The sequence below is a fragment of the Lissotriton vulgaris genome, chromosome 6 (genome assembly GCF_964263255.1).
Source record: "Lissotriton vulgaris chromosome 6, aLisVul1.2, whole genome shotgun sequence".
Classification (NCBI taxonomy): Eukaryota; Metazoa; Chordata; class Amphibia; order Caudata; family Salamandridae; genus Lissotriton; species Lissotriton vulgaris.
Window position 1 is genome coordinate 1680145429 of NC_141694.1, and position 13966 is coordinate 1680159394.

The 13966-nt window shown below is 44.4% G+C and overlaps 1 protein-coding gene across 1 annotated transcript in view; it reads left to right on the forward strand.

Annotated features, from left to right (window-relative positions):
• Positions 1-10524, forward strand: part of RPS6KC1 (ribosomal protein S6 kinase C1) — a 518969-nt gene extending 508445 nt beyond the window's left edge. Inside the window, exon 16 of the mRNA XM_086927875.1 lies at positions 5757-10524. Within this exon, the coding sequence (XP_086784001.1) occupies positions 5757-5867 (111 nt within the window). The 3' untranslated portion in view covers positions 5868-10524. The remainder of the gene's footprint in view (positions 1-5756) is intronic.
• The last annotated feature ends 3442 nt before the right edge of the window (positions 10525-13966 follow it).

The following is a 13966-nucleotide window of genomic DNA, read 5'->3' on the forward strand; positions in this document are numbered from 1 at the left end:
TACTTTCTGGTTCCCAAAAAGAACAAGGGCCTTCGCCTTATTCTGAGTCTCCGAACTCTCTCAACCTCTTCCTAAAAAAAAAGAGAAATTCGAAATGCTCATGTTAGCTCAGGTCTTGCCTGCCCTGTACTCAGGAGACTGGATGTTAGTGTTGGACTTGCAGGACGCTTATTTTCATATTCCTGTCCTGCCTGCCCTCCAATGCTATCTGCAGTTTAGGGTAGGCCAGGAGCATTTTAATTTCACTGTGCTTCCTTTTGGCGTTACCAGCGCCTCTCGGGTGTTCACCAAGGTGATGGCGATGGTTGCGGCTCATCTGCGGAGGTTTCTTCTTCGACGACTGTCTGCTGAAGGCGGTTATGCCCTAGGCTGTCGTCTTCCACCTCCAGACTACGGCGAACCTCCTGCTCTCGCTGGGATTTACTATCAATGTGCCAAAGTCACAACTCACTCCCTTTCATCGGAGCTGTTCTGGACACTGCAGTTTTGAGCTTATCCTCCTGAGTGGTGAGTCAAGGATATTGTAATGTAAAAAATGTAATGTAATGGTACTTGTATAGCGCACGAATCACCATGAGGCATCTCGGCGCTTGTACGAATACCGCTGAGGAACCCTTCCTGGCCTTTCCCTGTGAAGTGCCCACTCCTGGGCACCCCCAAGGTGAAGCCAGGCATCCTAGCGTTGTTGAGGCCGTTGTGGAGATTAAACAAGCTATTGCCCAGAGTTGCAGAGTGGGACCCATGATTAGAATAGGCACCGAGGCGAGAATTATCAGGTCCGGGGAAATTGAGCCCAAGAGCCGCCGAGGCAGGAATTGAACCCGGGCCAGACCTCTGCATCAGGGTCTGCCGCTCTAACCATGAGCCACACTTCTCCACAGAAGGCTATGATATCAATATTTCAGCCTCTGTCCTGGGTTTCGGTGATACTGACACTGAGGCTTTTGGGCCTCATGGCCTCATGCATTCTGCTGGTGACACGTGCCAGATGCCATATACGGGCTCTGCAGTGGGACCTGAAGTTCCAGTGGGTGCAACATCTAGGGAATCTCTCCAACTTGGTCCAGATCTTGGAGGGAACTACGATCAACTGTGGTGGCTCACAAACCATAATTGGGACAGAGGCAGTCCCCTCTCTGTCCCCAACTAGATCTCACAATAGTGACTGATGTGTTACTCCTGGGATGAGGCAACAATCTGGGAGAGGTGAAGATCCGAGGACTTTGGTCTCCGGCAGAAACCGGACTCCATCATCATGCTAAATCTCTGGGTGATCCGACTGAAATTAAAAGTCTCTCTACCCTCCATCAAGGAATGGGCGGTACAATTGTTCATGGACAACACCACCGTCACGTGGTACAGCAACAAACAGGGCGGGGTGAAATCGTGGACCCTTTATCGAGTGGCCTTGCACCTCTGGACATGGCTGGAATTCCAGGGCATTTCTTTGGTGACCTCAACAGCAGGTTCTCTGAAATCTAGAGCAACAAACTCAGTTGACGATGCCTAGTAGATCACAAATGGCATCTCCATCCTGAGGTGGTGTGAGGTCTCTTTCAGCAGTGAGCTAGCCTTAGTTAGATCTGTTTGTCACCGGAGAGAATGCAAAATGTCAGCAGTTTTGCACGCTGGAGTTTCCAATGCGGCACTCGCTAGGAGATGCTTTTCATCTTGAGTAGAGCTCAGGCCTCCTGTACTCCTTTCCGCCCATACCACTCCTACCCAGAGTTCTTAAGAAGTTCAAGAACGACGGGGACCTAGTCATCTTTGTGACTTCGGACTGAGCACGTAGAGTCTGGTATTCCGGGCTTCTGAGCGTGGCCCTCGATCCTCCGATCTGGCTGCCCCTTAGAGATGAACTTCTGTTGCAGCTGCAGTGGATGGTTTTCCACCCGAATCTATCCACTCTCCACCTTCTTGCGTGGAGATTGAGCGGCGGCAGTTGATGGCTTTCGGCCTTCCTCCCGAAGTCTGTAATGTCATCTTGGCAGCCAGGCATCCCTCCACCAAGACGGTGTACGCCTGCCATTGGAAAAAGTTTGTGGCATAGTGTGCAGAAAAATCTGTTGATCGCCTTTCTGCCCCTCTTTCGGAAGTCATGCTTTTCATTCTTTCACTTGCCCAGCAGGGCTCTGTTCTGGGCACTCTTAAGTGCTATCTTTCTGCCTTCACCTGATTGCCTGATCAACCCTCTTTGTTCAAGTCCCCCTATTGTACATAGGTTCCTCAAGGGTCTTACTCATCTATTCACTCCTTCACCATTCATTATGCCTCAGTGGGACATTAACTTAGTTTTAACTTTTTTGATGTGTGCTCCTTTTGAGCCTCTACATAATTATCCCCTCAGACTTCTCACCTTGAAAACAGCCTTCCTTGTGGCAATTACATCTGCCCGCAGAGTGAGCTGCAGGCCTTATAATCTAAGCTGCATTACCTCTCAGTCTACCCTGACAAAGTGGTGCTTCACACAAAAGTGCCAAAAGTGGTCACCTGTTTTTATGTAGGTCAATCTATCATCTTGACTACCTTTTATGCTCCACCACACCCCTCTAAGAAAGAGGAGAGACTCCACCTTCTGGACACGAAAAGAGTGTTGTCGTTCTACCTTGACCGGACACGAGAGTGCCGGGGGGATGGCCAAATCTTCGTGGGCTATGTTGGTGCAAAGAAAGGTAGGGCTGTGCAGAAGTGGACCATCTCCAGTTGGGTCGTGATCTGCATGAAATCTGCTCTGCACTGGCCAAGAGGCAAACTCCTGAAGGTTTGCAGGCTCATTCCACCAGAGCCAAAGCAGCCACCACTGCGTTAGCACACAGAGTTCTGGTCCTGGATATCTGCCAGGCAGCAGCTTTGGCTTCCCTGCACATATTCACCAAATATTACTGTCTAAACAGTCAGGTCTGCAGGGATTGGCTTTTTGCCTGTTCGGTTCTCCAGCAATCTTAAATTGGTTTGCAGACACACCTCCAGGGATGGTATTGCTTGGGTATCTATTCTAAAGTAATGAATCTGCACCTAGAAGTCTCTAACTGATAAACAAGTTATTACTTTTGGTAACGCCTTATCTGGTAAAGACCTTATGTAGCCGCAGATTCCTTACCGACCCACCCAGCCTCCCTGCTCTGCGAACAGATTTCTAGAGACGGATGGCCCTTTTCAGGGCCCTAGTTTTGACACACCAGTGGTCAATGTTCTTCATGGCTTCAGGCGTGGAAAATTTTGACAAGTAACTGATGTCAGCGCGCCTGCGTGTGCCTGTATAGGTACCGTAACGTCATTTCCAGTGCAGACGACGGATGCGGAGCTGATCGACGCCACCTACCAGCTCACAATTTTCTTTCCAGATCCTGTCTGCTGCCTGTCAAAATTCTAAGATAAGGAATCTGGGGCTACATATAGTCTCTACCAGATAAAACGTTACCAATGGTAAATAACCTGTTCAACATGCTGTGTACTGTGGTAGATTTGTACCAAGAGAATGAAGTATGGTGGGGCTGGTGTCCTAGTGTGCAGTGCTGCCTGGTGGGGCAATGTCAAAGGGATTATCTTGAAGTTATAGTTCGGTGGGTTGGACCTGGAATACAGTACAAATTCCTTATTTAGGGCTTTATTTATAGTTTGATGGATGGGATACTCCGCCAAATGAAACAGATATTTTGTCTCCCGTATTACAAGAGTCATGGGCTATAATGCACTTGTAATACAGCGGACAGGAAATCTGCCACATTGTTACAGAGTATCCCGTCTGACAAACTCTAAATAAGGTCCTTATGATGCAGCTGAGTGTGTTAGTGTTCTTCAGAGGTAGCGTGATCGGTTAGCTCCATATGGTGAAGCGTAGAGTATTGGTCAGGCAACCTAGGATGCATCTAAGGTAAGTTAGCATCCCTAAAATGTTGCACATTTTTACGCGACTAGTATCTAGCACTCCGTGCAGGGTGATTGGTTAGTGCTCCTAATGAATTCTGCCAATATGTGGTAAATTACTGTCTCTTAGAATGCAGGGACCTGACACGATTTGAATGAAGTATACTGTCAACATTGTTAGGGTACAGTGTGGTGGGTTAGATGTCATGGGAGGATTGCATTCTGGTGTTAGTCTCACTAGCATGCATTGAAGTATGGTGCGTTTGACATTTTTTAATGCAGTTGTGGGTTAAAAATCTTAAGGAGCTATAGATTTGATGTACTAACAGACAGGTCGCAACTAGTGGGGGGTTAGTTGCACACCTACTTTTGATTACATGTCTGTAACTTTGCTATGTGATCTGTGTAATAATAGTTCTCAAAATATCCAGTCGTAGGAGGTTGCAAAATGACCTGCCTAATGAATATTAAATAGGCAGTTGGTATTTTGATCTCCTGTCACTGCAAACACAGTGATGTTTCCCTACAAAAAACAGCAGACCGTTCACATTCCCAACAGGAAAACTTTATGCTGCTTTAAAATAAAATGTTTCCCATATGTGAACACAGGGAGAGCAGGATTTGCCTATTCCCCTCAGCTGACCTGACACAACTCTCAAAAAAGGAAGTTGTCTAACAGGCACAGCTTCCCATTGTGAATAGGTTTACCACCTCTCTGAGTTCCTGTAAATTTTTCAGTTGTGATCACAGTTACTAGCACAAATGCTTGATACATCTCATTATGAATCGCATTACAAGGCAATGGCCCTTTCATGCCCCCCCCCCATGGCAATTGAGAATGAGTTGTAAAATCCATGTTCTGCCTTTTAAATTGTTTTCCGAATCACGAAATGTGCTAGTGAATTTGAAAATAGAATTTTCTGTGATTTTGCGAATTGCAGAGTTTGCGACCACAAAATGATTTCGAGCCTCTGGCCCATTGAGCTGGTATTCCTGAGGAGCACACAATGGATGGATTCTTGTGTACATCCACATTACACAAACCTAACAGTATACATGCTGTGGCACCAATGAAATGATGAAAGAGCTGGGGCAGCCACGACGTAATAAATCCATAACGAACACCATTCAAACCCCATACCATATTTCTTGTAGCCATTTATATATGAGTTTACGTTAGACCAGCGGCGGCTCCTCCGCTTAAGCCAAGGGGGCATCCCTCCCCCCTCGCCAGCCTCAAAACGTAAAACTATAATAAAACAGGTTCATTATCCTTTTATTTTTCAAGTTCTAAGGGCTGGCCCAAGTCTTGGAGCCGGGGATATCACAGGGGCAGTCATGAGGGGGAGTGGTGGGCACCGCTATCAGTGCACATGTCGGTTTGGCTGGTCATCTCATGCCGGCCAAACCGACATACGCTCTGAGTGGTCTTCAACAAGAGCTGCATTGCCGGGTTGGAGACAGCAAGCACAGGCTCCCAGTCTCTCTGGGAGCACAAATTCATGGTGCTCAGGCCAATCCCGACGCTGCTTTCATGCAGCAGCATGAGAACAGCTTCTGGATTAGCCTCAGGTGTGTCTGGGAACCTGTGCTGGAGAAGAGCGGTGGGTGGCAGGTAAATTCTTTTTTTTATCACCTGCCCCCACCCTGCCTCCACACCAGCCGCTACTGCGGTAGACCCCTTTTGTTATCTCATGCTTCCTATTAGCATTTAGAGGTAAACGTCTCTTGGGCTATACCTAAAGAAGAATATCAAAGAAAAGCAGAAGGTGATATTACTTGTGGCGGTCACCATAAACCTCACAGTGGTTTTGCTTGTAAATTGTGGGGGAATTGATTTTGTAGTGGCTGCTTCCAGGTTATTTTCTAATAATCTGTGTTTTTTAAAGCTTTTGCAGTTTAATCCCCTGGAACGCCTGGGTGCTGGAGTAGGAGGAGTTGAAGACATCAAATCCCATCCATTTTTTGCTGGTGTGAATTGGACAGAACTAGAGAGATGAATGAAGCCAAGGACTTGTGCAAGCGATGAACATTTCTAAGAGGTGATGCACCCCCAGGAAGACACAAGCAGAGCACCAGTACCGACTGGCTTGGCCCTCTTACAGTCAAGCCAAAAGAGATCATGATAACGTGGACTCATATAGAAGGGGTGTTATTAGTTTTGTGTCAGTAGTCCCTGCTAGATTGACACGTTCGGCCTGTGCTAATTTAATGGCAGTGTATTCAACACTTAAACTGTAAATTCAGGAAAGTGACAAAACACTACTGAAGGAGGAATTCCGAATGTGATGCATAGACCCTATCCAATGAAAAAGAAACCTGATTAAACCCTTTGAGGTGCTTCAGATAAAAGTGATGTTTCCTCTGTGGTCTACAAATGTTGTTGTCAAGTCAAAAGCTAACATATTGTACTAGTGCAAACAGTTCTAGAATGGGAATATTTTGTTGCAAAATGACAAGTGTGGGAAAGGTTTCCTCAGAAATTGAGTCATACCACGAAGCAAACAGCAAGATGTTTCAAAGTTTATTTGATCGCAGTTGCTAACCGCATTCCTAACCAGCATTTGATGACCAATGTACCTTATTAACAGTTAAGCATAATCCCATGTTCTGCTATTATCCGCCTTCATTCCCACAAATAGTTTTTTGTCCCCCTTGAGCCTGCCTTAGGAAAGCGGCATCCACACATCACTCGCCCTACTTGTCCAGTGGGACACTATTCACTTTGAGGGATGAAGGACATTGATTCCCCACTGATGGATGCCTACTGTCCACTGAAGTGGCGCCGGTAAATCCCCCACACAGTACACCATAGCCAGTGCAATAATACACATAAGCCAGCCAAGCATTCCCATGCCACTTCCATTACAGCTTTGCCATTCCTAGAATCTGGTTCTGGTGGTGAGAAAAACAAGACCCCAGCACAAACCATGACAGCTTCATTGGCTGCCTATGTCCTCATTCATACTTTGGCCAATAAAAATGTTGTGCAACTCCAAGCTAAATACATGCTGCTGTTAATTATAATTTTTCAGTTTAGAACCAAACAAGAATAAATTAAAAAAGGTAGGCTTTAATGCCTTTTAATTGGATTTTCAATAACATAGATTATCAGTCCTCAGTACTGCCAGATGCTTATTGCTCTTTTTTGTTTTTTGTTTTTTTATTTTTCTCCAATGTCAGTTTCCTCAACTTTTTATATTTCTTCCTCTGTTGAACAGAGGTTCCAGTTGGAGTTGAGCGGTATGTTTCATATTTGTCATGGACGTTTTGGAGTCACCAAAGCTAGATCATTGCTGCTGCTGTGTCTTTCCCAATATTTCCATTACTTTTGATGTTAGTAATAATCTTTAATTTTTTTCTGCCTTGTATCATGAATATTCCGCTATGATCCGATGTCCTTGTAGTTCACTAGGGAGTTCTCTATTTTCTCGATGTGAAAATGTCACCGTCATCTTTCAGGTTTACCAGTTTTTAAATCTTTCTAATAATATTATGAAGCAACACTTTAGTCACTAAAAGTAATTGTATATATTGAGCTTATGGAAAACATATAGAGGAGAAATGTTCTAAAACACCTGCTGCTTCCCTGGATTTGTTTTGTTTTTTTCACATTCAAATCTCTTATTTCTGACCAAATATCTTGTAAATCTGCCACAGTCTAATATCTGACCTCAGAGACCTTATCTGTCGCACTTCCGGTATAGCCATTGATTGTCAGCCGACTCCAAATTTATGACCTTTACTTCAAATTTATTGCAAGGTAAACTTAATGTGGTTTGTTAAGACTATCGTCCGGCCTTTTTGTTAGAACACCTTCCTCATCATTCTGGTCACTTTCTCTATTTTATTTTGTAAAAGAGGAAATAGAGGTGTGCCTTGGGGTGGTGGAGAGCATGGACGTAAAACCCCAACCAGATGGTTTTCCGAATGAGAGTGACCTCTTCCCTCAGTTGCTTATTGCTGAATATTTCTATGCACATTCACACACAGGGCAGGAACATTACTTACTGACTGTGCAGCTCTGCGCCTAAAGGAGCAAGGCTACAGCATCATCATCCCACCTCTAGACAAGCCCTGATTCCTGTCCAATAGGACCCAGGCTATATCATTATCCCATCACTAAGCACCGCTGCTCCAGATCCCCTAGAAGCAAATCTACACCATTATTCCATCATTGAAGCCGATGTCGAAGAATCAAGCCTAAATCATCATCCTATCGCGAAAACTGTCTTGCACCTGGTCCCATGTGAACAAGGCTACTTTCACATGTCCTTGCTGAAGTAGTTAGGTTTCTGATCCAAAAGGAGCAAGATTACATAATTCCACCAAACTAGTAGTCCTGCCCCCAGATCCTAGGAATAAGGCAATGTCACCATACCGTTGCTGAAACAGCATTGCTCCTGATGCCCCAGGACTACATTATCCATTTACTGAAATAGCCCTGCACCCAATTCCAGAAGAAGGAATCAGTGCAGCACCCAGGCCCTTAAAAAAGCAAGGTTACGTCATCTCCCTATCACCGAGGCTTAAGAGCGTAGGAGCAAGGCTACTTCATCATTCCGTTGCTGAAGGAGTCCTGCTCCATATCTAACATCTTGCATGCTTCTGCCGGACAACGGCAATCGGGCGCACTACCTCCGTAGTGCTTTGCACGTCCGTTGGCCGACGCGGCCCCGCCCACTCCGCTGAACCGCCGCATCGCGGCGGAATTGCTGCCGCGGGCAAAGGGGCAACTCTAAGGGCCTGATTATGAATTTGTCTGACTGGCGACTCCATCACAAACGTGACGTATATCCCGTCCGCCATATTCCTAGTTCTATTATATCTAGTGGAACATAATTGAACTTGTAATAGGCAGTCGGGATATGCATCACGTTTGTGATGAAGTAACCCAAACTCGTAATCAGGCCCTTAGTTTGCATCTCATTGCTGAAGAAGCCCTGTTCTGATCCCATTTGGACAAAGTTGCATTATCCGAGTGATGAAGCAGCCCGACTCTCAATACCATGACAAGGCTACACTATGACACCATTGCTGAAGCAGCCCTGCTTTTAACAGCAAGGGTACATTATCATCCCTTTGATGGTCAGTCCTTCTCCTAGTGTATCAAATGTTGTGGGCCATCAGTCATTTGCTCTCTGCTCACGCCGCTGGGTCCGCCCGTGGGTACTCCCTTGTAACGCCGCCACTCTTCGGCACACATTAGATGCCGGTTTTCCATCTGTCATTCAGCGAGATAACATTACTAGGATCCTGTCTAGTTGTAAGAGCATATGTCAGTGCCAATGTTAGAGTAGGAACGATTGAAAGTGAAAATGTGGATCAGGGTGAAAGGCAGAAATCCTTATCCATTTGTAGGTGTCCGCCTGCCCTCCTTTCAGTGACTGACGTGCTTCACATAAATATCAGTCGTGGCAAAATCCTCTTTAACACTGTCCGTTGAATTATCTTTACAGATTCAGTATTGCAGTTTTTAACATTAAATAGTATATTTTGCACAGTTTTTATTAGAGTAATACTGTACTTTATTCTTTGAAAGTGAGGGATAAATACATTTAAAACAACGTATGGCATTATTTATTATTTTGATTTTGTAACTGTATTTTTTGTTATAGCATTTCTTTAAGATGTGTAATTGATTTTGCTCTTATTTGTTTTTAAACAAAGATCTTTGTTTGGTCAAGAAAGAGGATTATGTACATGAAATGGTTCAGTAGAACAGAGGCGATGCAGCAGTGTTTTTCCGAATTAAATGAGTGCAGGCAGGCGCCATTTTATTTTTGTTGTTTTCAGCTCCAAAGGCTATTCTCGTTTACAGCAGCGGGCTCCAGTAACACTCTGACCAGTAGTAGGTCAGGAGTATCGCTGCCCATGGAGAGGTGAAACCCACAGCCTGTGCTGCTTCCTGGCAGGAAGTCCTGCAGGTGAGCCGCAGGAAGACAGGCCCGGCTGAGCTGGTCATAAATCGCTCACTTGCCCAGGCTGTGCTGCTTCAAAGCTTCCTTCCGGAAGTGACCTAGAGAGCATGTGATGTCTCTCCGTCCCAGAGTGGAGCCTGCCCTGTGTAGGTGCTTGACCCTTCTGTATGTTGTTTTGCCTTTCACTTCCTCCCACCTGTAGCTCTGAAGACAAAGTCATAGAGAATAATCATGCAAGGACGTTTATTTGTGGAACCTTTTATTTAAGCCTAAAACGTGACACCTCCCTGCCACAACTCTTCGTTTTCCTGTGCGGAGTTGTTTGAGGATCCCATTTTGTGATAAAGGCGTACAGTAACCATGTATAAATAGAAATGTATAGTTGGCAAGCATGTGAATAGAAAACAGCCTACATTCTTGCCTGAAAAGCCTCAGTGAACCTAGAAATGTGAGTACTTTAAAGTGGTGATGTTCAAATAACATGCTTTAAAAAAATGAGCTATGAAAGTGAGATTTTCCTCACTAAGTTTTATCATGTTCAAAGCAAGTTTTTAAACGGGCAGCCTTCAGTGTGGGAGATTGAATGACCGGTTGCATTCATTACTTATGGAACACCAATGAAATTCTGGTTTCTTGAACATGTCTTTTTGTGACGTACTAGAGGGAACCACGGTTAGTACAAGAACAGTCAATGGTTACCTGTCATTAATATATAATAAAAACAAGATGAAATGCATCTTGCTGGAGTTATTCATTCTTTTTCTGTCATTAAATTAGCAGGCATGTAAGAACCTTAACAACTGCATTTTAATACATGTGACGTTGTGTAATGATTATAGGGCCTTCGCAAAGTGTATTTTTGCATAAAGGTGATCTTGAAAGACTTGATCCAAGTTGTCCCATCATTTCTCAGTGGCTCTGACCCTGCTGACTAGGTGCCTTTTAGTAGGCATGGTGCTGCAGCATCTAAGCATGTAACATAGTCCGTGCCTTGGGTACTCACACCAATTTTTTCAAACCTGAGACTTTTATCAGCGGTGAGAATTACACCTGACACCCAAATCTGTAATGAGCACAAACAAAAGGCAGTCTTAACAGTCCAGTTTAACTTACAGTTTTAGGATATTGTTCATCGAAAAATGTGTACCCTTACCCACCTCCATCCCAAATCTCTCTCCTACTCATCACTTTTCTTCAAAAACATAAGTCCTTGTCCATCACTTATCCCATATCCAATTAACCCTCCCACTGATCATTCATCAAACTACATCTTCACCTACCATCCATTTATCCTCCCATGCACCTGTTATCCAGTTACACTGCCATGGATGTGCCCACTTTTCCTCTCATCAACTCATCCTTCCTTATTTCGTTTTTCCTTTCTTAGTATCACTCTTTATGTTTCCTTCTCACCTTCCCATATGCCTTCCGATACAGTTAATTCACAGTCTCATCTCTTCTTGTGGTCTGGGGTAAAACATGAAAATTAAACATTCAGAGTAAATAAAAGATGAGATTAAAAAGCAGAAATTTACAACATGAGTCTACAGAGAAGTATAATATACAAAAAGGTTGAACAATCATGAAGAAAATGCACGGATTGGTGCTGTGGTAAAGGGTGGATTTAGTCAGAATTTAGTGCTATGATTAGGTAATGTTTATGGTAAGGTTAGAGTAAAGTTTAGATGATCAGTGATGGTAAGTAAGGTGCACTTGGTAGGGAAAGCTTAAGGCGTTTAAGTATGAGTTGTTATTCTGGCAAACAGGTTAGGTTAGTGTTTAGTTAACTTTTTGAGTTGAATTATGGTTATAGGAAGGGATGCTGTAGTGAAAGGTATATGCCTATGGTTGGGTTAAGTATTATAGGTAGTATTGGGGTATGAGATTGGTTAAGATTAGTCATCTTCTTTACTTTATTGAAGGTTATTTAAAAGTATATCCACATCAATAGAATTAAAATATTACTTGTATAAAATCATCAGAGCTTAACACCCAGTATTATACAATAAAATCCCACCACCTACTTTGTTTATACCTTTTTACAGAAACTGAAAACTGGTTATGGCAAGCAAGCAATCATCATTGCTTCAACTCCAGAAACAATATTGCTTCATGAAAATATAAAATGCCACTAGTTACACAAATCATTTGAGTACTGCTTCTGCCATTTTTAAAGAAACTAGAACAACTTAGGGGCAACTATATTATAACTCAGCATCAACTTTGCTCCTACAGCTGTGTAAGTGCTGCATCAAAAACCTTAAACGTTTCTAAGGTAATCAGCAATCTATCCCAGTAAAACAGTTGCCTCCCGATAAGTCTATACTAAAACGTCTTAAAGAAAGTCCTAGCCAAAGTCTTTGTTCCTTAACTGGGTTGGGTAGAAGGTTATTAGGTGCATGTATAATTCTAGTCTAGCACATAATATGCATCCTGGTAAATTATTTACTCCAAGCTATCTACACAATCCAAACACAGATAAGATATTCAAATCATTTCAAATACATTTTGCCTGATCAGAGGTGTTTGTTGTCTCCAAGTCAGTTCTGTTTAAATAGTTATGATTGTCGTTGCCAAAATCAGCCCTACCATTTCCAGTTCCTTTAATTGGAGTTGAACAACTTACTGCTTGAAAAAACTGTTCTGAGAAAATGTTGAAGTGATGGGCTTTTTTTTATTTTTTTATAAAAACTTTATTGTGCAATTTCAATACGATTACAACCATGGGCCTACAACCACAGGGGCCGGCCGCTAGAGCACAGAAAAGCAATCATTGAATATCACAGGACTGTGGCCGATCTCCTAGAGGTCCGGCAATAACACAGGATATAATTCTCAGCAACACAGGATGAAATCAGGATATAGTTGTTTTTTTGTTTTTTATAGAAAAGAACAAAGAGAAAAAACAAAGAAATCTCAAGGCATAAAACATTATGGACAAAGTCGTGCTCCTACGGGTGGACCTTCAATACAAGATGAACAACTAAGCGAGCAATAGAGATGATCGGGGAGGGGAATCAGTGGGGAAGTCAAAAATCAGGAAAGAGAGTAGACTACACCAGGAATGTCAGATCAGGGGGATAGGGAAATGTCCGGATTCTCCTCAAACGGGGGGGGGGGGTACATATGTTTCCTCGATAAGCGTTCCATTGGCCCCAGATTCTAGTCCACGCCCCAGGCTTGCCCCTAGCTAAATACACAGTCTTCTCTCTGAACAGACACCAGTCAATGTTCTCCTTCCATACTGACACGGTGGGGGGCCGTTGGGAACCCCACAACTGCGCAATATCTCTCTTTGCGATCATGTTCCCAAGGGCCGCCCACTGGGCCTGAGCGACCCGAGAGCAGATGACGGCCCGGGACCAGGGTTCGATTCCCGGCGCAGCAGGTTTCTGGCCCAGGGTCAGCGGACTCGATAATTCTCTCGCCTCGGTGCCCACTCTGATCAGCGATCACACTCGGCAACTCTGGGCATTAGCTTGCCTCATCTTCACTAACGGCCCCACCAGACCGCCGGGGATGCCTGGTCTCACCCTGGAGATACCCATTAAGGGACCATCTCTCAGGGAAGCCAGGAAGGGTTTCGCAGCGGTCGAAGCGCCTTGGGACCCTCCGGGTAAGTAGTGCGCTGTATAAATGCCTATACATACATTCAACAGGCAAGCCGTTCGGGCCCATGGCCTTGCCTGAACGGACAGAGCGAATTGCAGTCGCAATCTCATCTGCAGACAATGGAGCATCCATGCACTCTCGGTCCTCTTCGGATAGGCAGGGCAGCGCAATATCACGCAGCAAGAAATGGGAGTCTTCCTCATCTCTATCAGACACCGAGGAATACACAGTACAAAAATAATCCGCAAAGCACTCCACAATCTCACTGGGGTCAGTCACACACTCATCATCCAAAGTCTGAACCTCACGATTCGCCCTTTCTTGTCAAGCCACGCAATCAATGTACCCGCCTTATCCCCTACATCATACAGTCTACCCTGCTGCTCCCTGTACATTGTTTTGGCAGCATCCGTGACAAGGGACTTATAGTCTAGCAGCTTCAAACCAAGGGCGTGGAGTCCATCATGGGTAACGCCTGATTCTAGGTCATTCTCTAGTTCCACTATTTCCTCCTCAAGAAGCACAACCTCTTGATTCCTAGTTTTCTTGGCTTCAGAAATTATGGA